The sequence below is a fragment of the Notechis scutatus genome, chromosome 1, assembly GCF_049901735.1.
Source record: "Notechis scutatus isolate UNSWTSFEM ecotype Mainland chromosome 1, rNotScu1.2, whole genome shotgun sequence".
Classification (NCBI taxonomy): Eukaryota; Metazoa; Chordata; class Lepidosauria; order Squamata; family Elapidae; genus Notechis; species Notechis scutatus.
In genome coordinates, this window is record NC_142009.1 from 118186271 (window position 1) to 118210745 (window position 24475).

The 24475-nt window shown below is 39.9% G+C and overlaps 1 protein-coding gene across 3 annotated transcripts in view; it reads left to right on the top strand.

Moving 5' to 3' along the window:
• The window catches only part of HMGN3 (high mobility group nucleosomal binding domain 3), a 49443-nt gene that overhangs the window by 11555 nt on the left and 13413 nt on the right, over window positions 1–24475 (top strand). For all 3 annotated transcript variants that reach the window (XM_026665182.2, XM_026665183.2, XM_026665180.2), the window contains exon 2: window positions 23691–23741. In XM_026665182.2, coding sequence (XP_026520967.1) covers window positions 23691–23741 — 51 coding nt within the window. The remainder of the gene's footprint in view (window positions 1–23690; window positions 23742–24475) is intronic.

Sequence of the window (24475 nt, forward strand, 5' to 3'; positions counted from 1 at the left end):
TATTTATGACAGTTGCAGCATTCCAAGGTCATGGAGTCACTATTTGCAACCTTCCCGGCTGGCTTTCAACAAGCAAAGTCAATAGGTGAAGCCAGATTCGCTTAACAACCGCATGATTCATTTAACAACTGCAGTGATTCACTTAACATTTGCCTTGCTTAGCGATGGAGATTCTGGTCCAATTGTGGTAATATGTTTAGGACTACCTGTAAAGGGCTTTTATGAGACTGTGGCTGCCCACAACCGCTGATTTTTACATATTGTGCTCTTGACATTTTTCCCCTGATTCAAGGAACTGCATTCTTTATTCTCAACTCAACTGGTAAGATTTATTTCTAACAGTATTGTATGGGTTTTTTTCCCGTCCCCCAACCCCTAAGTTGGTGACTATATATAATTATAATGCCTGAAAAACGCTCCCTTTGTGGATGAATAGATATGCAGACAATATACTTACATAGAGAAATATGACAGTCTAAACCATAATTTTTCAGTTCTAATGGAATTTGAGTTTATATTTAAATATGGGTAATCACCAGAGGACTGGAAAAGGCAGTGCAAAGCATTTGTGCAAAGAAGGAGCTATTTATTATAAAAGTGAAATAAACTTCCAGTCAAACTTGCACATATATTGTTGTTGTACTGCTATGTAATAAAAAGCATATAAAACAAAGAACACATTGAATGAGCATTTCAGTATATTTATGTCCCAGTATCTTGTATTTATTTTTTTACATTTTAAATCCTTGCAGAACATAATATTGAAAATGAAGCAACCATTAACTAAGAGATTAGACCTACAGTTGATCTTTGTATGACTATTATTTTTTCATCAGCTATTCAGAAAAAAGGAATTCTACTATGTGACAAGTGGTTGTGTGTACATGAAAGAAAAAATGACATTTTTTTAAACTTTACCTCTTTAACATATTTGTTAACTGAAAACGGTATAGTTTAAGTCTAAACTTTTCTATCTTACTAATTTGTTAAACAGCTCGACAACAACCCCTGGATTGTTTTACTTGCTAAGTTAACTCAAGGTTTTTTTTTAACCCCCAAACCTAGCTTGCATATTGGGACAAATCATGAATTTGCTAATTAAAATTGAATTTTGGTTACTTCTTCCTAGTCAGTTAAGAAAAGGAGACAAGAAATAACCACTCTATTCTAAATTGTGGTTCTGGGTTATAAATGCAGATTGTTATTCAGAATGTTTTTTTTTTAAAATCTGCTTTTCTTCAGATAAAACTGGTTTCAGATGTTCCCTGATTCTTGAAATTCTGCTCTACCAATCTTCTATTAATGATGCCATTTTAGAGGGTTCTTTTTTTTTAATCCACAATTTTTTTAATCCACAATTTTTTGTAGGAAAACTAACAACTGAAACATGTTTAGGCATTGAAATGTTTTATACTTAAATAGGAAAGCAAGGGTTTCACAAATAGAACATGAAAACGTTCTTGTTTTTACAGTTCTTACTCTGAAGATCAGGCCTTGAAATTAAACCATGTTTAGTGTTTAAGGGTGAGCAGAGCCAATTGTGCTGCATATCCTGTGTACTAGAGAAGGTCTTCATTGCAAACTTCAGCTCCTTTGCCTTCTGATGGTTTTGCTGTTAACAATTATGTGTCCTACTTTGGATTTCTGTTAATAGAAAGTCAAGGTGTCAGTTGCCATCTTCAATACAATTATATTTCATAACACTTCTCTAAACATTCTCAGTTGGAAGTAAATCTTACATTAGATGTAGACCCAAGAAGAATATGTGTAGAATATTACAACTTTAGTCTGTTAAGTTCTCATTAACAATTGTAAATGCTTTAGTATGATTGGATATTGATTGGTGTGTAATAAAAGTGTCGGCTCCGGAAGTAATACAGAAAGCATGTCATTTAATGCCTTTTAGTATGACTATTGAAGAAGCATATGACATTCAAAATAGCTTCCATGCAAAATGTTTGGCTAGAATCTTAAGTTTTTTGCAATGTCCCTGTATGTGGCTTAAACCTCCCTGCATAAAATAAGTAAAATTCATTTTGATTTATCGAAAGGATCTGACGTAATGCATTTAGCATACTTCTTATATACTTTTGTTTAGATGTACATAGAGTATCTACCTGTCTCAAATTGAAATATTAATCCTGGATCAGTCACTTTCCACAGAATCTCATGAACAAAATAAGTATTGCTTATTTCTTACTTTACTTAGTTATTGCAGCTGCAAAATGATCATGAAAAGATCAGCGCAAACATGTGTTTCTGCACTGAGCCAAAGGGAGAATCCAGGCTGGGCTGTCTCAAGTCTCATAGTTCTACAGACTGAGTTGAAATCTGAGGACATGACCCCCTGGAAACGGTCCCCAGTTCTTCACTCGGTCTCAGAGTGCTCAGACCACCCTAAAAAGGCTCCAACATATTGGACTTTATTGAAGAATAATTCTATCCCTTGGATTCCTCTCTTCATTAGCTTAGTGAAAAGATGTGATAGCTGGCCGGCTTTGTCGGTTCAGTCACTTTTTGTGTTTTCATGTCTTATTTCTTTTGTGCCATTTTCTTTTTCCCCCTATATTTCAATTTTTTCATGTGCGTATTGTGTTTTTTGCTGTTTTGGGAGTGAATTGTGGAATGTGATTGCCCCAGGAACCCGTGTGGCCCGGGCTGGAGGCCAGAGTCAGTACCGATTCTTCAGTTTGTCTCTGACTTTTTTTCTTCTTTTCCTTGCATTTGACAGCCACAGCAGCCATGAGTCGCGTTAGACTGCCTAATTTACAAGCAGCTAGTTTGGGGGAATTTGGGACCTGGACATTAGGTCCGGTTCGCTTAGCAGCCCCCAGAGTACCGTGGCAGCAGCGGGACGCTTAAGCCTGCTTCTCTCTAATTGTGGTGCTGCCAGCGCTTTGGCTCACAAGTCAGGGCTTGTTGCGGTTTTAAAAGGGTCCACTTTTTTTTTCCTTTGGCTCTTTTGAACTGCCTCACTTGAGGAGCTGCGCTGGAATAATTTTTGAGGTAATTCCCCGTTAGGAGAATGAGTGCACACAGGGAAATGTAGTGAGAATGGTATTGAATAACACACAATAATACACAGATACACTGAACAGTAAAATGGAGGTTTTTATTTCCAGTAAATGGTTAAGCAAAGTCCAATAAACAGTCCAAGTCATACATGATGAAAGTAGTCAGTATTCAGTCCAGCGATAATCTAAAATCAAATTCCAGTATCATAAACAGTTCAGTAAATAGACTCACAGCAATCCAAGAAGAACGACAATCAGCAACAGTCAATAGGGAAAAATGCAAGAACCAAAAACATCGACCATCAGAACATCTAGCAACTAGCAAAAACAGAACTAACAACCCAGGTTTTGGCTCCATCTTATGGCCGTTTGAGGAACCACACCCAATTACAATTTTAGCATTCCCTTAAAGAAACAGTATTAAATGTCTATCCTGGTTTATATATTTCCAACCCAACAGTTAGGTGCCTATCAATTCCTAACAATAATCATCAGCTTCTTGGTCACATTTGCCTCCTGAAGTGGTGGACTGCTGAATTAGCCAGAGCAGCCAGCCTTGGGCTAAAGGATTTTATATTTAATTTTTGATTTTGATTTTTTTTTTTAAAAAAAATCTGTCACTGACAGATGATTTTGGCGGGCTCAAAATGGCAGCCAGGGGAGCTGATCATGATTTGTCAGCTCCTCAGCAGAATTAGAGAGCTGCCAGAGAATCAGCTAAGCCCAGGTCTTCTGGTTTTGAGGCAGCAGCCAGAATTAGAGCCAGGGTCCTAGCACCTAAAATACCTAGGACAGAGGAACGACAGGCCAGTCGCAGACAGAAGACCTTAGATAAAGAATTTGACAAGGCTCTGAGGGAATCCAAGATGGCTGACAGCGGTGCCATATATACTCAGATTCCCCAGGAAAGCATGCAGCAGGACCGATTGGCAAATAACACACAATATTTGACAATCTGGTCACCTAGTAGCTCAGTTAAGCAAAATTTGCAGGGAAACCTCCAAATTATGGCAGAGGCTGCTTATTCTGTTTCTGAGCAGTCAGAAGGACTTATGGCTGCTGGACTGGAAGGCCAATCCTCCAGCAGAACAAGATCTGCGCCAGAGGCCACTTTTAAACCTACAGTGGCGGGACTCAGAGGAGGCTCAGGTGCAAGCGATGCCAGCCTTCATGAGAGCCTGGCTCTCTCAAGCAATTAGACAAGAAATTCGAGCAGAATTCAACCAGGAGCATTCCTCAGGTGCATTGGCAATCCTCGAGGGAGTAGCTGACTTACCTCAGAGATCGTTCTCCATCTCCATTGGGGAAGAGCCAGCTTTGTGTTTCTGAAATAGACCTCCCACCGGAAAGGGACTTTTCGAAAGATGAGACAGAGGCAGCAGGCACCCCCTCATTTAAGGGCATTTTCCAGCCGGCTCTATTTAAGACTCTGCTTGTTAAGGCTAAGAGCGTGGCCCATCTAAAGAAGGACACGGTCACCAGAGATCTTCCCCCAGAGGAAAGGAGCAGGAGGATATCTTCACTGAGAAAACATCAGTGGTGGATGCTGTTCCTGTGCCCCAGATGTTTTTGGATGTGATCAAGAGGCAGTGGGCCTCCCCAGGCATGTACACCCGCCCTAGTGGGTCGGAGTTGACTTTATTTAATGTAGATCAAGACCTTTTAGACATTATTGAGGTGCCAAAGGTAGATGGTCCAGTGGCGGCTCTAGCATCCTTGGTCATGCCACCGGACGCGGAGGATGCAGTGAAGGCGGAGGACCAGAAGGAGGAGATGTTGCTCCACTGGGCACATCAAGCTGATTCTTGGGCCATCAGAGCATCCACGACTGCCTCATTTTTCATACGTGCCTCTTTGTGGTGGCTGAGGCAGTTGCAGGGCAGAATTCCACCTGAGGACCTTAGGGTGCATCAGGATCTAAATAAGATAATAGCCGCAGCTTAATTGACAGCAGATGCCATGCTTACTTCAGCCAAATTTTCATCCAGAGCCAATGCCTCCTCTATAACAGCTCATAGGCTTTGGCTATGAAATTGGCAAATGAACTCCAGGAACAAATGGAAGGTGGCGTCAGCCCCCTTTAAGGGGGACAGCCTTTTTGGGGAGGCTCTGGATCCCTTTTTAACAGAGACCAGAGACAAGCGTAAGATCCTCCCATCTCAGGGGAGGCATTTTAATTACTGGCCTTCGCCCTATTTCAGGAGGCCCTCCTTTAGACGGGGAGGCTGGGGCAAGCTTTCCCCATCAAAATAGGCCCTTCCAGATATCTTCTTCTCAGGCTGACAGACCGGCTTTTGCTGCCAGAGGCCATCAGAGGCCAGAGGGCAAGAGGTCTTTCCAGGCTCTGGTAGACCTTTTAGATGCAACAAGTGATGTCAGAGTCATCTTTCCCATAGGGGGCCATCTGGGTCTCTTCTGGCAGAAGTGGGAAGAGACCATGATAGATGCTTGATCCTGACAACCTTACGATCAGGGCTCTTCCTCTTTCTTCCCCCCCAAAAGCCTTTGCTGGCCCGTCTCCAGGGACCCGACAAAGAGGGCTGTCATGGAATCTGCGATCCAGCATTTGCTGGATATCCACGCCATCCAGCTGGTTCCAGGGAACCAGAGGAGATGGGGTTTTATTCAATTTTGTTTGTTATCCCAAAGGCCTCGGGAGTGGTGGTGGCGAGCAATCCTCAACTTGAAAGGGCTCAACAGGCATCTGATCTATTGAAGATTCAAGATGCACTCCCTTTACTCAATCCTCGAGGGAATTTGAGAGGGAGACTTTTTGGCTTTGGTAGACCTGACGGAGGCCTACCTTCATGTGCCCATCCACCCAGACCACTGCCAGTTCCTGAGGTTTTGCTATGGTGGCTGTCACTTTCAATACAGAGCTCTTCCATTCGTCCTGGCATCAGCCCCATGGACATTTACCAAGCTCCTGGCAGCTGTAGCGGCATACCTCAGGTCCATACCCATAAGGATCCAGTGTTATTTGGACGACATCCTGATAGAATCCTCTTCCCGACCCCAGGCGGAGGAGGATCTGATAACAATCAGGATACTTCGGGAGTACAGGTTCTCGATAAACCTGGACAAATGCTATCTAGTCCCGTTGACTCGTCTCTTGCATTTGTGGGCAATCATAGACACTTTGGCAGGGCAGGTCTTTCTCTCCCAGGAGCATAAAGGCCGTGACGACACTGATCCTGTCTTTCAGAGAGGCTTTTATCTTGTTGTCTCAACTTCTGGGTAAGATGATCTCATGTATCGGAATTGTTTCCTGGGCCCGCTTCCATGCGGAGTCTGCAGTGGTTCCTGCTCCCCTATCAGAGGGTTCCCCTATCAGTGATGAGGGTTCGAGTGCCTGTGGCGGTACTTTGCTCGTTCCATTGGTGGCAGTCCCAGGCCATAGTGTTTGTACAGGGAGCCCCAGAGAATTTCCATCACCACCGACGCCAGTGTGTACAGTTGGGGGGCTCACCTAGGAACCCAGGTTACCCGGGGCAGTTGTCACAGGAGGAACTTGCCCACAACATAAATTGGCTAGAGCTCTGGGTGGCCTGCTTAGCTCTCAAGGATCTAAGGTAGGTGTCAGCCTCAAGATATCTTCCACATCTTATATCTTCTGCATCCTATCTATTGCATCTTCTCTGCTGCTATGCTATACTATTTCTTTCGGCTGTCATTAGCAACGGGGGGAGGGGGAACTTGGAGGGGAAGAGAGCTGGAGGTGTTTTGCATTCCTTTGCTGTGGGTAGCAAGGGGAGGGGGTGTATGAATTCTTGTCTTTAACTTTCCATTTCTTGGCTAGCTTCTATCTCCTTTGCGCAGCTGCAAAGTTTTATCAAAATATGTCAAGGTCAATGGACAGAGGCCTCATCACCACCTGAAGATGGCCACATGATCATATTCAGAACTTTTAATTGGAAGAGTCATTTGGACTTTGGGGGGGACAATTCCATTCCTTTGTATATGTGATCTGCGCGCCAATTCCTCAGATTCGGAATTAAATCTGTAGCTTCCACTTTGATTTCCAGTAAAAGGATAACTTTGCTCTAACCCATGGAGTCTGAGTATTTCTTTCTTGGATCTTGAAGGGAGCACACACTGACAGTAGGAGGTGACGAGGCATGTCCTTCTCCTCACGGACAATGTGACCACCAAGGCCCACATAAATCACCAGGGGGGTACTTGCTCCAGATCCCTGATGCAGAAGGTGACCCAATTGTGCTGGTAGGTGGAGAGACACCTGTTATCGATACAAGCAGAACACATCTTGGGGGTTTCCAACGTGTAGGCTGACTCATTGAGCAGAGCCACGATCGATCAGTCGGAGTGGCGACTGCATCTCAGTCTGTTCCTAGAGATGTCAGAATGGTTCGGCCGACTGATTCTGGACCTCTTTGCCTCTCCAGAGAACTCGCAACTCCTGCAGTTTTTTGCAAGGTTTCCAGCACCGGGGGCAGAAGGGGTCAACACTCTCCGGTGCAGGTGGTCACAGGGGTTATTGTATGCTTCCCCCCCTTCCCCTAATCCAAGGGACAATCAGAAAGGTACTGTTGGAGAGAGCGGAGGTTTTGTTGGTACCCCCTTGCTAGCCCAGGCAACCGTGGTTCACCGATCTGGTAGACCTGTCGGTCTCCAGATCTTGGAGAATTCCCCAGAAAGAGTCTCCCTCAGCCAGGGTCCAATCCGAGCATCCAGAGCCAGAATGGTTCCAGTTGACCATCTGGCACTTGAGCAGGGGCTCCTGAAATGGGAGTTTTCCAGAAAGGTCATCCAGACAATCCAGGCATCCAGATGACCTTCCATGACCAGAATGTATGATGCCACATGGAAGATTTTCTGTGTTTGGTGTGCCAGCCACCAATTGGAGTGTCAGGATTCTGGCAGTTGCTCCAATTAAATCATGAGCCCCGAGCCACACTCCCAAAACTAAAAAGGATTTATTAGAAGTTAACATTTCGGTATTAGACTGGGCGTAGTCAATTCTTGAGATACGTAATTCACTGTCACCCTTGATCCTGCTCCCCCCCCACCCCTCTGGATGTATCATCCAATGAAACATGTCCATAGCCAAGAGTCATCAATCATGCTCTCCAATTAGATTTTTGTGTGGCAGAAGCTTCAGTCATCTAATCAGTCTTTGAGGAAAATATGAATGGAATGTACTTTCAATTCCACATTGCTGCCTGCTCTTTGAAACTCCCCCCCCTTTTTTCTGTTGACAACTATAAAACATGTATACAAAATGTTTTATGAGTTGACATGGAGCCCACTTCAGTGTTGGTGGCAGATGTGTTGGGAGTTTCTGCAGAGGTCTCTCCCCCAATACCTTAAAGAGACAGGTGGCCACTTTGGCCTCTGTGCTTTCATTCAAGGACTCAATCACTCTTGCCCAACACCCCAGGGTGAGAGCCTTCCTCCGGGGAGCCACGAATTTGAAACCACCAGTGGTTCATCATTACCCCACCTGGGACTTGCCAAAAGTCTTGCAGGCGCTGACTTCTTCTCCATTTGAACCTTTGCGTGAAGCCAACCTGCGTCTGTTCATGTGCAAGGTGTCATTCCTAGTGGCCATTACATCGGCCAGGCGTATCTCAGAGTTGGCAGCCTTATCAGTTAGAAAGGACTTTTGTATTTTTCATGCGGACAGGGTGGTTCTGCGGTTGGACCCTACCTTTCTGCTCAAGGTGAACTCCTTATTCCATCATTCACAGGAGTTGATTTTGCCTGACTTTTGTCCAGAGCCTAAGCAAGCTCTGGAGAGGAAATGGCACACCTTGGACGTCAGGAGGGCCTCTACATCTACATCAAGCGAACCTCTTCCTTCATGAAGACTGAGTCCCTGTTTGTCTCCTTTCAGCTGTCAATTTTGGGCCGCAGGGTGACAACTTCCATCGTGGGTCGCTGGTTCAGAACCTGTAATGCTTAAGCCTATGAGTTGCAGGCTCTTCCTGTGCCCAGGAGAATCACCTCACACTCTACCAGAAGTGCGGCGACTACTGTGGCCTGGGCAATGCAGGCATTGGTTCTAGACATTTGTTGAGCTACAACGTGGTTGTCTGTGACCCTGTTCATCAGACATTATCGGATTGACTCTTTTTGCCTTGGTGGAGGCGGCCTTTGGCAGATGAGTCCTGCAGGGCATTCATGTAGAGGCGGGGTCTTCAGATCAGACTAATTCCCACCCATAGGACAGCCAACAGCCAGCTTTGGTATGTCCCAGCCTGGATTCTCCCTTCGGCTCAGTGGAGAAGGGGCGTTGGTCCTACCTGGTACGCCTCTTCTCAGGGAGTCGAAGGGAGAATCCAGTCCTACCCTGAGGTCTGTCTGGTCAGAGTTAGGAGAGGGACTTCATGGAGAGGATGATCTTTTAGAGGATGATGGACGGCGGAATTCGCTTCGACTTAGTTCAGAACTGGGGACCGTTACCAGGGAGCCATGTCCTCAGATTTCAACTTGGTATGCAGAGCTATAAGGCTTGAGACAGCCCAGCCTGGATTCTCCCTTTGACTCCCTAAGAAGAGGCATATCAGATGAGACCAAAGCCCCATTCCATACCAAATGCTCAAAAAAAGGCAAACTGGGAGAAGAGAAAGTGCCATGAGACCACTACTAATTTCAAATGGGGGTTGGGAGGGAAAGGATAATTTATGGAGAAATCTGATACCAATTCAGGAGTAGGTAACATGGTTACTACATTGCTAAGATCACAATTGGGAAAACTCAGGGAAAGTCTTTAATGTTTGTACGCAGAAATTTTTCACTCCTAGGTGAAGTAAAAGAAAGGTTGCTATAAAAAAAAAATCTAAATGGTAACAATTTTTAAAATCTTAAATTATGATAGCAATTTTTCCCTCATTAATGATGTCATGAGACATTCAAAATTTCTGTCACATTCTATTTAATGGCAAGGAAGTCCAAGAATTAGGAATTTGTGGAATCTACCAAGGGACCTCAATTTCAATAACTGAATTTAGAATGGATACAATTGAAATATAGAAAAACAGCCTTGCTGGATTAAATTATTCCTTAACTGTTCTGTTTCTGGATGCTTCCAATAAACCAAAAGGAAAAATATGGAGGCAATAACTATTTCCATTGTTGGATTATATTTCTCCAATTCTATACATCACATTGTCAGAATTATTATTCATGGAGCACAATTGTTGCTCTTTTTGTGCTAGGAATTAAATATTTCCAGAAAAATTAGAGAATGGTAGCATTATGTGTTCTATTTTCTCTTCTCTTTCAACAGTATTGTTATAAAAATACTGATATTTGCTAGACATGAGAATGAACATAAAGTTAATACAGCATGAAGAAGCAAAGGCATATCAGATAGTAACCAACCCTGTATGCAGTCTTTAGCTGGTCTCTATCTATTCCACTGCTCCATTTGATCAGAATACACAATTTCTCCAAACAATAAATCCCTGGCTCTCTAATTAGTGTGTTCTCACTCTGAAATAAATGAAAATAAATCCATTGAGAAGGGAGGAGGATTATAAAATAAAAAGATGGCACTGTAATTTGTTATTACTGACATTTGTATGATGCTGAGTCTCGTGACTCTGGGTGGCTTATATGAAAACAACGTACAGAAAACACAATAGAAAAAATTATAAAACAGTACTCATTTACTTAATGATATTTTAGTTGATAAGTGCACCTTCCTATGTTTCTTTTGCATCTATTCTCTGTTTATTCCTCTTCTAATTTTTCTGCTTTTCTTTTTTCTGTTCTTGAAATCAAACTTCAATCATCTTCTTTTCATCTCTTAACATGACATGGTTCCTCAGAAACCCTTCTGGTGACCGTGGTAGAAAAAGAACCCTTTATGGGAGCTGGATGACTGTAGCTCACTGAGCTGTTTGATCTTCTGTTTGCCCTCAAAGGTAAAATGGTTCTTTAGATGCTACAGCAAGCTGTATTTTAAAAAAGGGATTTTCATTTTATTTGCACACAAGGGAAATTTTAGCAGAGGTTGCCTGCTATTACAAATGTAAAAGTGTTTTTCATTTTATTTAAAAAACTTTGGATCTAGTTTTAACTTCCATTAATGGAAAGACAATTTTTTTTTCTACACTACACCTTCTGTACTATTCTGGAGGATCCCCAAATCTTTGTGGGGGGGGGAGATTTGGGGAGCTTTACGGAGAAAAAGCAGAATTACCTTTCTCAAAGAGTCAAAGTCTTGCGATTGCTTTATTATATTCTTTCACAGAAAAAAAGCCATCATTACATATAACTGACAGAACTTCTTCAGAAATATTTGAGTGGATCCAAAGAATATGAACATAAATTTTTTAAATAACAATTATATTAAAAATTTTGGTTCCAATAATAAAACATAATACAGACTAAAAAAGAAAAAATAGGAAAAAAAAACCTTAAAAAGCATCTTCATCACAAGTATAAAAAATTTCACTATCTTTTCACCTCTCCATAATTAACAAATATAAAACTCTTCATCCCATAACTGCTAAACGTAGGCAAATCCAGTGAGTAATGATAACATTAATATATATAACATTCAACATTACAGGTCATAGCTCTTAACAGTGGGCAAATTCACATTTAAAAGACATTAGATATCCTAGGATATCTCAATAAAAACAAAATATTAAGTTTAACTACAAAACGGGAGGATTTATCTTTTAAAGAAAACAAGTTCCCTTTAAGTAGAAAGACAACTACATACAAGCCAATTTAAATGCTATCAGATCACAATACCTAAAATAACTGCAAGGAGAAAAGTTTAAACATTTTAACTGTAATCAAACCCACTGCACATCATTTTCCTCTTCCAAATGTCAGCAAATCCAAAGAGAACCATCCCAAATAACATGTTCCATTCAAGTAAACATTCCATCTTCCAACTCTTAACTATGAGGAAATCAAAATTTAAGAGGCATAAAGAAACCCTAGTGTTCTAATACAAATAAAAGAGTAAAATTTAACATGACAGAGGGTAATTTCTCCTTTAAAGAAAATGAGCTCACAAAATTCCATATTTTAAGTGGAAAGACACTTAAGTACAAAACTTGTTTAAACACTATCGCATTAGAATATATAAACTGTGTGTGTGGGGGGGGACTTGAACAGCATGCAAACTGTAAGCAAATACAATATTGTACATTTTTTCAGTCCAGATATGCAAAATCCAAAAAGAATCACCCAAAATAACTTTTTAATTTTTATCAAATAAACTGATTTTGTTTCCCTTTTTTACATATTTAATCCATTCTGATGATTATTGATTGTTGTTTCAAAATTCTTTAAAACTTTAAACAGCTTTTTTTGCAAATCCAGCAAAAATAAATTATTCTAATAATTGCTTTCTGGGATTGTCATTGTATTTCTTTTTTTATTTTTAATGCCTCACCCAGGTTCTTTTTGTCTCATATTCCCAAGAAGCTGACCTTAGTTTGCCACTCATCCCTGGAAATCTCCTAACGTGCATTTGAAGTGTCTTTATACATTCTTGAAGGTTTCTGTGGCATCATGTACTCCTAACAATTCGACAGTGGCACAATTCCATAAAATAATATGCCAAAAGTAACAAAAGGTACATTATAAGATGAAACAACGGTTCACGTAAGAGATTTTCTGGTGATAATTTACATCACGAACCACCAGACAATATTTTTTTCAGAGACAGAACATACTTTTTGTATTTTAGTTTTCCCCACCTGGGCAGGTATCCTGTATTAAGTCAGAAAAGGCTTTTCTATGTATTGAAAGGCTTGAAATTCATCGAAAGGAGCCCCTGCATTAAATTATGTTTTATTTGTATGCACATTTTGATTGAATAATAATTCATCCTTTGTGTGATCGATTAACAATTCGTTTAATTCTGTTGCAATCCTGATTTAATGGGGCGCAACCTTAATTGAAAAGTATTACATTTCTGATGCAATCTACATTAGTAACATCAATGCATTTTTTAAAATAAAGCCTTATTTTGGTCATCATTTAGAATTTATTTCCTTAAGTTTTCACTTCCAGTTCTATTGGATTGGAATATGTATAATGCCCAGGACAAGAATAAAAAAATCATCTAGCAGCAATCACACTGACTGATGATTAAGTATAATTAAAAGTTACCACTAGAGGGTTGCTCTCATTCCAACAGTCTACCTGATTCACCGTGTACAGTATTTTGCTCTATTTTCATTCATACCCATTATGTCAGAATTGCAGCTCTCAGAATTTCCAGCCAATGTGCGGCTAAGATGAAAATTTTAGGAGCTGCAGTTGCAACCATATTTTGAGATTGTCAGGTCATATAAAGCTGTTTTCAATTCTGAGAATAAGCTTGGAAGGAATTTGGACCTTGTGGTTGCTGTATGTTAAGTAGACACCATGACTTACTATTCGGAGATTAGTCTCAAGTGTGTGCATTTTTTGGAGGTGTGTGTGAAATACACTGCTCAAAAAAATAAAGGGAACACTTAAAAAATACAATGTAACTCCCAAGTCAATCACACTTCTGTGAAATCAAACTGTCCACTTAGGTAGCAACACTGATTGACAATCAATTTCACATGCTGTTGTGCAAATGGAATAGACAACAGGTGGAAAGCAGAGGCAGTTAGCAAGACATCCCCAATAAAGGAGTGGTTCTGCAGGTGGTGACCACAGACCACTTCTCAGTTCCTATGCTTTCTGGCTGATGGTTTGGTCACTTTTGAATGCTGGTGGTGCTTTCACTCTAGTGGTAGCATGAGACGGAGTCTACAACCCACACAAGTGGCTCAGGTAGTGCAGCTCATCCAGGATGGCACATCAATGCGAGCTGTGGCAAGAAGGTTTGCTGTGTCTGTCAGCATGGAGGTGCTACCAGGAGACAGGAGACGTGGAGGAGGCCGTAGGAGGGCAACAACCCAGCATCAGGACCGCTACCTCCGCCTTTGTGCAAGGAGGGACAGGAGGAGCACTGCCAGAGCCCTGCAAAATGACCTCCAGCGGGCCACAAATGTGCATGTGGCTGCTCAAACAGTCAGAAACAGACTCCATGAGGGTGGTATGAGGGCCCAACGTCCACAGGTAGGGGTTGTGCTTACAGCCCAACATCGCGCAGAACGTTTGGCATTTGCCAGAGAACACCAAATTGGCAAATTCACCACTGGCTCCCTGTGCTCTTCACAGATGAAAGCAAGTTCACACTGAGCACATGTGACAGAAGTGACAGGGTCTGGAGACGCCGTGGAGAACGTTCTGCTGCCTGCAACATCCTCCAGCATGACCAGTTTGGCAGTGGGTCAGTAATGGTGTGGGGTGGCATTTCTTTAGGGGGGCGTACAGCCCTCCATGTGCTCGCCAGAGGTAGCCTGACTGCCATTAGGTACCAAGATGAGATCCTCAGACCCCTTGTGAGACCATATGCTGGTGCGGTTGGCCCTGGGTTCCTCCTAATGCAAGACAATGCTAGACCTCATGTGGCTGGAGTATGTCAGCAGTTCCTGCAAGACGAAGGCATTGATGCTATGGACTGGCCCGCCCGTACCCCAGACCTGAATACAATTGAGCACATCTGGGACATCATGTCTCGCTCCATCCACCAACGTCACATTGCACCACAGACTGTCCAGGAGTTGGGGGATGCTTTAGTCCAGGTGTGGGAAGAGATCCCTCAGGAGACCATCTGCCACCTCATCAGGAGCATGCCCAGGCGTTGTAGGGAGGTCATACAGGCACGTGGAGGCCACACACTACTGAGCCTCATTTTGACTTGTTTTAAGGACATTACATCAAATTTGGATAAGCCTGTAGTGTTTTTTTCCACTTTAATTTTGAGTGTAACTCCAAATCCAGACCTCCATGGGTTGCTAAATTTGATTTCCATTGATAAGTTTTGTGTGATTTTGTTGTCAGCACATTCAACTATGTAATGAACAAAGTATTTCATAAGAATATTTCATTCATTCAGATCTAGGATGTCTTATTTTTATGTTCCCTTTATTTTTTTTGAGCAGTGTAGTTTGGATTTGATTTGCAAAAAAAAAAAAAAAGGTTGGGGGGGATGCAATAGCATAAATATAGCTTATCTATAATCCTATACACTCCGCATTTCCTCAGATTTCCTGTTGTAGTTGCTGTGAAGTTGTTTGATAAAGCAGTCCTGAAGTTTGAAATCTGGCAACAGTTTTGCAAATCTTCAGTGCACCCCGACCATTGCTTTAATTATTCTGATATTTCTTGGCATAGAGATTAGGGTTGTGCATCTGTGCCCTTTCCTGGTAAAAGACACATTTGGTTAAGGAATGCCATACAATGATATAGCCACATTCCTAACCTTGCATGCCTTGAAGCATTTTTCTGCTTTTAGTATAAAGCACTGCACAGAAATATCATCATTCTTCCTGATCTTGTCGAAAGTTGTCATTGCTTTCCTTCTTTTCTTTATTTCTCCAGCAAACAATCCATCTTTACTTGTGAACCCAAGAAAACAATGCAGTCTTAATTTATTCTCTGTTGGCTGTGAATTAATTATACATACAGGTATTATTTTTAAATTCTTAATATTTAATATCAGCCCAGACTGACCTGCTTGTTTAGTTTCGTTTCAAGAAAGTCTTATTGTATGATGTTGACATTGTCTTCCTTGAAAGGAAAAAGCAATGATTCTGCATCCAGCGTTTATTCTTAGAGCATACATGCATTTGAATTTTTTTTTGCTTTATGGCTTGTTAATTATTTAGTAATAACCTTATTCTGCAGTGGAAAAATAACACAGCATACAAGATTAGCATAAAGAAGTAAGCCGTGACCATTAGTTGTGCATTGCTTCTTGTAGGCCACGAGAGCTGGAGAGCTACATGTCCTAATCCCTGTGTTCTTCAGGCTTTTAACTTGGTTTTTTAACAACAAAGCAAAAGAATGCCCCAACCCACAGCAATATACCCTATGGATTTTTGAAAACTCAATTGGAAAAAGTTCATAATGATTGGTTCGAATTTTCTTTTTTAATTGTTTACTGTTATACATAGAGAAAGAGTCATTTTTAAAGGTTAGGGAACTGATTGCAAGATGACTACAACTAGGGAACAGAAGATGGAGAGATTTAGGATGGACAGAAAGACTTTCTCATGCTACGCTCAATTAAACTAGAATTCATTGTTATGCTAGTGGAAGCCACTTTGGATTGTTTTGGAAGGGAACTGGACAGATTCATGGAGTACCAGGCAGTGGTTGGATTCAATTTTTTTTATTACCAGTTCTGTGGGCATGGCAGGGAAAGGATACTGTAAAAATCTCCAGTCAGAGGTGGTATTTGGCGGTTCTCTGAACTACTCAAAATTTCCACTACCGGTTGTCCAGAACTGATCAGAACCTGCTGAATACCACCTCTGGTACCAGGCTATCAGTAGCTACTAATGGTGCTGGCTCAATTATTATTATGTCCTGAATGCCTTACTGGTTGCTGGGAAGCAACAGAGGAAGGTGACCATTTCTTTGGCCACAATTCTGATCTTCCTAAATGAATTCAGTTGATTTGTTTGATAGTCAGTTAGACAAGATGGGCCAATAGTCCAATTCTGCAGGACTCATAAATAGGTAGGTAAGTAAAGTGGATGGATGGATGGGTGGATAGATAGTATATATATGTATGTGTGTATGTATATATACAGTATATGAAAACATAAGAATCTCCCCATATAAATACCTTAAATATTTCTCTATAACTAACAGTATCTATATATTTGTTAGATATTTAACAAATAGATACTGTTAGATATATAGAGATACTAGCTCTATACCCGTGCTTCACTATGAAACTATGTGACCGGGCTTAGTTTTTTGGGAGAAAAATAAGGGGAAAAATTGTGCCTCTGCCTACCTGCATTCAATGGTATTCATCTGGCTAATGTCCTGTCAATGTGTAAAAGAGTTGAGGACTGTTTGGAAACTGAAACATGGAAACTGAAACTGTATTTGCTGTGTGAGCAAGAAGGAGACAGCAAGGAGCCTGGGCGTGGCTTCACTCAACTGTTCTGTACTAGAGCTGATTGCTGCTCTGAAACTGAAACTGAAACTCTTCTCTGTGATTTGCATTTGGAACAGATTTCTTTTCAGGTGGGGAGGGGGAGTAGAACTCCTTAGCATCAGACTGTGTTAATAGTAATACACGAAATACTAATTCTCTGATGGTCATTTCGAAAAATCCTTTCTCAGTGAGTACTTAGAAGCCAAGAGGAACATATGTGCCAAATTTGAAGTTTGTAGGCTTTATGGTTCTGGAGATTTTGTGGTGATGCGTGAGTGGTATTTCGCTTTTATATATATAGAATTTCAGAACGTGTGATTATCATGTCTTAATCTAATAAGTTCAATTATAACTCTTACCATCCCAAATTAACACAGTAATACAATACTGCATTGGTCAGCTATGGTCAGAATAGCAGTTTTGTACATCTGGAAATAGCATCGGATGGGGAAAGGCCAATATAGATACAAATTTATCTATTGTTATCTGTCTTATATGACTTATATGATATGGGCTGCATATTTTAGGACCACTATATATGCTAAATATAAAGCTTCTGTTTACTTTGTTTTCCACGATTACAAAATTGTATATCCTCAAAAACACACTTACTCTTGTCCTTGGGGTTCGTATTTGAAGAAAAATGCATTTAAGGCAACAAAGAGAGCAATTAACTGGGTATGACCCTGTTAGCTTTAGAAATATATATGGTAGTATTCTGTTTTAGCATAGCCATTCTAACACTGTTTTGTCTGGTTTGAAAAATATCTAAATATGTTTACTAAAACTGTATAATTTTCAACCTGCCAAGCTCAGGCTGATGCCTACCAATTCAGTTTATGTGTTTTGTAAAAAATATTCTTCAAATGTATTAAAATTAATTAATAAAACAAAATTAAAAATGATATAATCCCGATTATTTTATTCAGGGTTCTAATTTATTTTCTTGATTTTCCAGAGGTGGCTAATCTCTCTTGTATCATGCCAGACATGTGGATTGCTAAGTGGAAGGTCTCTATTAGTATGTCAATAGCGTGTTATAAAATGAATGAGAACAATATAGATTTATTACTGCATAAAATAAGAGCTCTTGTCTGAAACCAGGCCTTTTCATGATTTGTACCACAAAAGGAAAATAGCGTAAAAACTGGCAATGGAATAGAAATGGCGATTTTTGGCACAGTAGAGGCAATAGTTATTTATTATTGCCTTTAATTGGAACTGAACTCTATACCTATTATGGAGTTTGTTTTTTTAAGAATATCTTGCATCAGAATTGTTTTTCTGGCAAATTTTGGAAATGTCTTAAATCAGTTAGGGATATGAGATAGCATTTTAACTTGACATATTCAATAAATGTTATACCTAATCAATAAACTATTATTATAGTTCATCGTACAATCAGCTATGTGTTCAGTCTGGATTTGGTCTTGTTATCCACCTATTGATTCTTTCCCAAAGACCTGGGATAGGCATAGGTGTTTGATGGTGTTAAAGGTATAATTGCAGGATGTAAGCTGTTCCAAGTAAAGCTGCTTTTACAGTTGACCAATTGTGATTCTGTCAAGGCCAGAGGTATTCAAGTGGTGTTCCAGTTGTTTTGGGATTGTATGCAAAGTGCCTATTACTATTGATACTACCTTTGCTTATTTTAGTTACGGTTCATTGCACAGCTAGATTAAAATGAACATTTAATATATAGTTGTTTCCCAAGTATAAACATTAAAGTACAGTTCTATATTGTTTTTGAACTGTTTTCATTTAGCTAATATTATATGAGTTTGCCAATAAGTCATAATTATTTACTCATCTATAAGATGAGGTCTGATTCATTAAAAAAACATAGTTAAAATGCCTTGGTGTAGCATTATCTGTGAATGAAGTCATTGGATTTTATCTTGGGAACCTCAAGTGATGTTCCACATATAAAAGGACGCATTCCAAGTCTTCATTTGCAGCTCTTCAACACCACCCATCAAACTGGATCTGAGGGCTAGGTCTCCCTTAGAATGATATGAGACATAGTGGAGAATTCTGAAGGACCTTTTGAATGTAAACACTTTATTTTATCACAATGGACATATTTAAAGATGAACCATTACTTGGAACTTATGTCAATTATTTAATTGCCCCAACAAAGGGCAATATGCTCTGCTGGTCACCTCCACCAACTGACTTCAGTTTGTTACTTCAACTCTCTGTTCACTTTTAATTGTCATTACTATTGCAAAATATAAAAACCCACAACGGGCCCTTGTACCATGAGATATTTGGTATTTGTGATATCACGAGTCCCTTCCCAATGGGTCAATGCAATAAGCATAGAAGATGAAGAAAAATGGGGGAAATATGAAGTCATGGAAGAACTAGTTGTGGCCTGCAAGCTGCCAGCGGAGCTAGCGGAAGACTTGGACAATGAGGAGGTTGGGGAAGAACTTAAGTCAGTTCTTGAGCCTGGGGAAGGCTCTGATGGATGCTCAGCGTCGGACACAGGGATAGAGCCAGGGCCGTCTGGCATTTCCCAGTCAGAGAGGCAGCTGCCTTTGGAGTCAGAGATGAATGAGGAGGAGCAACAGCTGGGTTCTGTTCCAGGTGTATGTATGTGCAGAGCAGAAAGGAGAGGTAAACAATGGAGGGCAATGAGCTGGCTCGGGAAACAAAACAAACATGGACGCTGACTGGCCCCTCCCTGGCTTTCCTTGGAAATCTTTTGATCACATACAACCTAGTTATCTGTACTCCCTTGAGATGTTCTGCCTGCTTTTGAAAAAGTAATACCTCAAACTAAGTTGACAAAATAAACTTGTGCCAGATGATACCTTGCAAGCCATTTTAATTTTGCAGTTATGAAAGGAATGAAACAAGGAAATTAAAACTATAAACAAAGACTTTTTTTTTTTACTGTAGGATACAAAAATCTAAAGTATTTTCTTGGATCTGCTGGTTGAAGACGATGAAAGGGTGGTCAGATAGATGACAATTACATTTTTAAAATCATTTTTTCCACGGATACAATTTTGCTCAGCTCTTGCCCTGATTTGGGAATATTTTCTCTTCAGTCAGCAGGAATGGTAATTGAAGCAGTTAATAAAGCAAGGCTTATCAATACATTTTGCCTCATCCCCAGCCCATAGCAACATTGCATTTAAATTCAGGAGATACAACAAAAGAATAATTTACAATTAGATAAGATAGTCTTGGAGAATCCAATTTCACCCTTCACCTCCTTCAGTTCCCAGCCCTCAACTTTGACATTTGCACCAAACATTTGCAACAATGCAAGGCTTTAAATTGTTAATCCTTGCATAAAACAGTCTATCATGGAGTTGATATTCTCTTCCACAGCTTCTTTTCCACTGGCTGAAGGATTGCCTGAATAGATTTTGATCTGCAGATGTTGCTGCCTGCAAAAAAAAAAAAAAAAAAAAAAAAACAGGAAGAACCTCAGATGGTAGAGAGAATCCCCAAACTTAGCACAACTACTAGTTGGAGGGATGGGAAGAGGGAAGACCATGCCCTGTCTTTGCATTCCACAGTGACATTCTTTCACCGAATCTGAAATGCCTCCTGTGGTGAGAAGGCCGCCTCTTCTGTTTGGGGGGGCATAGTGGATCCTAAGCCAGCCCAGTGTATTGTACTACAGGCTTCTTAATTGATTCAGCATCTATTTTATAATTTGTATAAAGTTGTTTGACTTTACATTTTTTAGGCTTCAGCAATGTGCTGATAGAGTTTAATTTAAAACATTCTGTTTCTCCCATTATTCTTATTAAGATTAATGAATTTAATAAAATTTAAACAAATGGTTTATAAGTGGATAATTTAAACAATTGAGAGAAGAGAGAGGCTGGGGGGGAGAAAGCATAATTATACACAACACATTCTTTATTAGAGGAAGGGTTTTTCTTGAAGAGTACATTCTTGCCTGTAGCTAAAATGATTCATCCAGTGAGACATAAAGCTGGAACCTCTTTCTTTAGCACATTTACTTTGAATAAAAGTGTAAAGCGGTGAGAATAGTGTTGAGTGTAAGATAGCACCCATGAGACCAACCCAATTATATGACCATTTGTAAATTGTGATCACATGACCACAGGATGCTGCAAACGGTGGTAAAGGCAGAATTTCTAAATATCCCAAATGTCATGAGACATTTGGGAAGGGAGGGGTTGTCTTTAAGGACTTTGGAACGTTTGGGGGGTCCATTAGAACTTCAAATAGCTGCTAATGGCCAGTCGTAAATCAAGGACTACCTGTAGATGAATTCATCAGATTTGATCCAACTGAGTCAGTGCAATGTCAAATTGGATTGTCATCAAAGCATTTCCAGTTGAAAACCATATTCTACCAGAAGACTCATAATTATCAACTTCTAACAAATTAGGGATGAGAAATCTTTTATTGATTGTGGGAGAAAATGCGGGTTGCTTTAAATTTTGGGGAAAGTTCACTCTGCAGACCATTGGTTGGTTTGGGATTTCACGTAGCAATATGGGATTGAATTTTTTAAAAATGGAAATGGATACTAATTTGTTGTTCAATCACTAAGTCATGTCTGACTCCCTGGACCATAGCATGACAGGCAAATTCTTTGCTTACTTTGCCTTCCATTTTTAACAAATTTAGTTGCTGTGTGAACTACTGGAGTAACACACCTGCCATTATTTATTTTCAGAAATGTTGGAGGCAGCTTATGTAGTAGTCTCTATCCTGGTCAGGACAATCCATGAGGTGTGGTGTACTATAGTATTGCAGATATAGACATCTTGTAGTTATTGAATTCTGGGAGTTGTAGTTCCAATACATTATGCAGCAAAGGCTGTTTAATCCAGTGATCCCCAACCTTTTAATCTATCCGTAGCACCTATAAGAAACCTGGAAAAGCCAACTAACATGAACTGTAGAAATCAATTATCTTTTTTCATTTTATTCTATTCCATAAAAAATCCTGCATATAGTGTTTGGGTGATAAAGGCATTGTTTGGGAAGCCCTATATAACTATGTTATTAGGAATATAAGTCACCTAACAGGTATTTGGGTTAGAAATATATAAACCAGGATAGACATTTTAAAACTGTATCTTTAAGAAAATGCAAAACTGTAGTTGGGTGTGGTTTCTCAAATGGCCATAAGATGGAGCCAGAAACCTGGGTTGTTTTAGTCTTAGTCTCAGAAGAGAGTGTGTCTGAGTGAGTATCTCTGTTTCCTTCTGTTGGAAAACATTGCTGTTCCTCTATTTTTCCTAATTGACTGATATTTCTGGATTTAATGTAAGTCTTACGGAACTGTTTTTTGACACTGGACTTTGGTATTTGGATTATCCCTGGATTGAAAACTGACTGATTTAACTTGTGAATGACTTTGGATTGCTTATTTTGGACTTTGCTTAAACCTTTCTGGAAGTACAAACCTACATTTACTGTACAGTGTATCTGTGTGCTCTGTGTGTATTATTCCAACACTACTCTCAAATACGTCTCCCTGTATGCGCTCATTCTCCTAACGGGGAATTACCTCAACATATGTTTCTCTGCCCTCAAAAGTATTAACATAGCAAAGGTCAGTGCTTCAAAATGACCAGGTGGTTGTAGGCTGCCCCCTTTACCCAAGTTTAATACAGGTAATTCTCATTTAACATTTAATTAGGATTGGCAGTTTGGTGATCGCTAAGTAAAACTTCATGATTTTACAATCTTCTTTGCTTTACAGACCTGAAAAGGTTACAAATACAAGGACAGGTCACAAAGTTATTTTTCAATTATTTATGTAACTGTGGATAGTCACTAAACGTGACAATTGCTAAAGGACTACTTGTAAATACTCTGTCCTGCCATGTCACTCATTTGGAATCCAGTTACTATTGCTGCAGATGCCCTTTCCTGCACAGCTGATACTGTGTTGAAATTATATTCCAAACTGTTGTGTAGATCCTCCTGTATCATCTACCATAGATATGGGACATAGGATCAAGATAAGGCTTTACTAGTTTCACATTTTTGCTACTTTGAAATGGTTTTAATGCAATATTATGTACATTTATTTATTTATATGAGTTTTGGAAGTTTAAATAGTTCACCTAAACATCAAAAGCTTCTTATAAAAATATCCAAGCCAAGCAACATTATTCTATCAGTAAGAATCTAGGTTTAAATATACCTAGTTGAAGTTAGTCCTATTAAACTTAATTTTCCTTTAAGAAAAATTAAGATGTTCTTTTCTTACCACAGATTTTAATTTGTAGTATAACTAATAATATACGTTGTCTGTCTCCATTATTGAGAATTGGATGGGAGACATATAGTTGCACTTCTGAGTTTTTGTATCTTCATCAAAACTGGATTATAGATTTTCTTTTCATTTTCATTTGACCTGAAAACTATACTTGAAATAACACCTACGTAACTGAGTGGCTGTACTTAAAATCACCACTTAGCCTCTTTTTAAAGAAATATTTTTTTTAAATAGAAAGTTGCTAATCCCTGGTGAATGTTGTCTTCAAAACACTTCAGTGTATAATAATCTAATGCTAGGGGATCTCTTAACTCATTAGAAATTAGGACGGAATTAAATATCATTGTCTGTTTTATTGAAATAGTACAGCCTATAAGATTTCCATTTGGTTCTATACTCCTGATTGTCTGTTTTAACTAAGGAGAATGCAGTGTACTTAATCGTATAATTTTCTTTCTAGTCCCCAGAGGGTGCTGAAGCCAAGGATGCAGCAAAAATAACAAAACAAGAGGCAAGTCTGATTGTTTCAATTCTTTCTTTTATTGATGGCAAGATAATAGAGACAAAAACAATTACATTCCTCTCTGGTCATAGTCAGTCTATCTAATAAAGTGCAGTGGTGCTTTTGTAACAGCTGTTTAACATTTCATATATTTTGTATATTTAAGCAAATCCTCTTCCTTGAAATGTAACATTTGGATAAACAATGTCCTTGTTTACTATCACAATGTCTGATTGATTGGGTAGTACCTGCCTGTCTGTGTGGATCAGGAAGTCCCACGGGATCCTGCAAGGGCAGGGTCTGCTTCTTTTAGGATCAATAAATGTTGATCCATTGGTTGCAAGAGGAATTGGCCAACCAGCTTGTTGACTGAGCCTGATTGACAGTCTCCTGATTTTTAGCCTCCTACACAGGAGTGAGCAAATGACAAAAGATGCCCACTAGAAACTTCTGTGCAATGTTATGAGGGAAGTTTGAAATGTCAGATATGGCACTGTAAGTTCATGTTTTGTCATTTTGGCATCATTCTGGTTAGGAATAGATGCCCATGGATAAGCTTAATGTCCTGTCATTTACAGTTGCTTACAACAGTTGTTCCCAGGTGGCCTTTCAAAGTTTTTCCACTATATTAATGGGCACATTGAGAGATAATTTCTTTCCCAGGCAGGAAGAACTTCTTCAATAATTTCCACATGCTGGGGCAGACACCTTTGGCAGTACAAACCTCCGCAAGTCATGTTGCC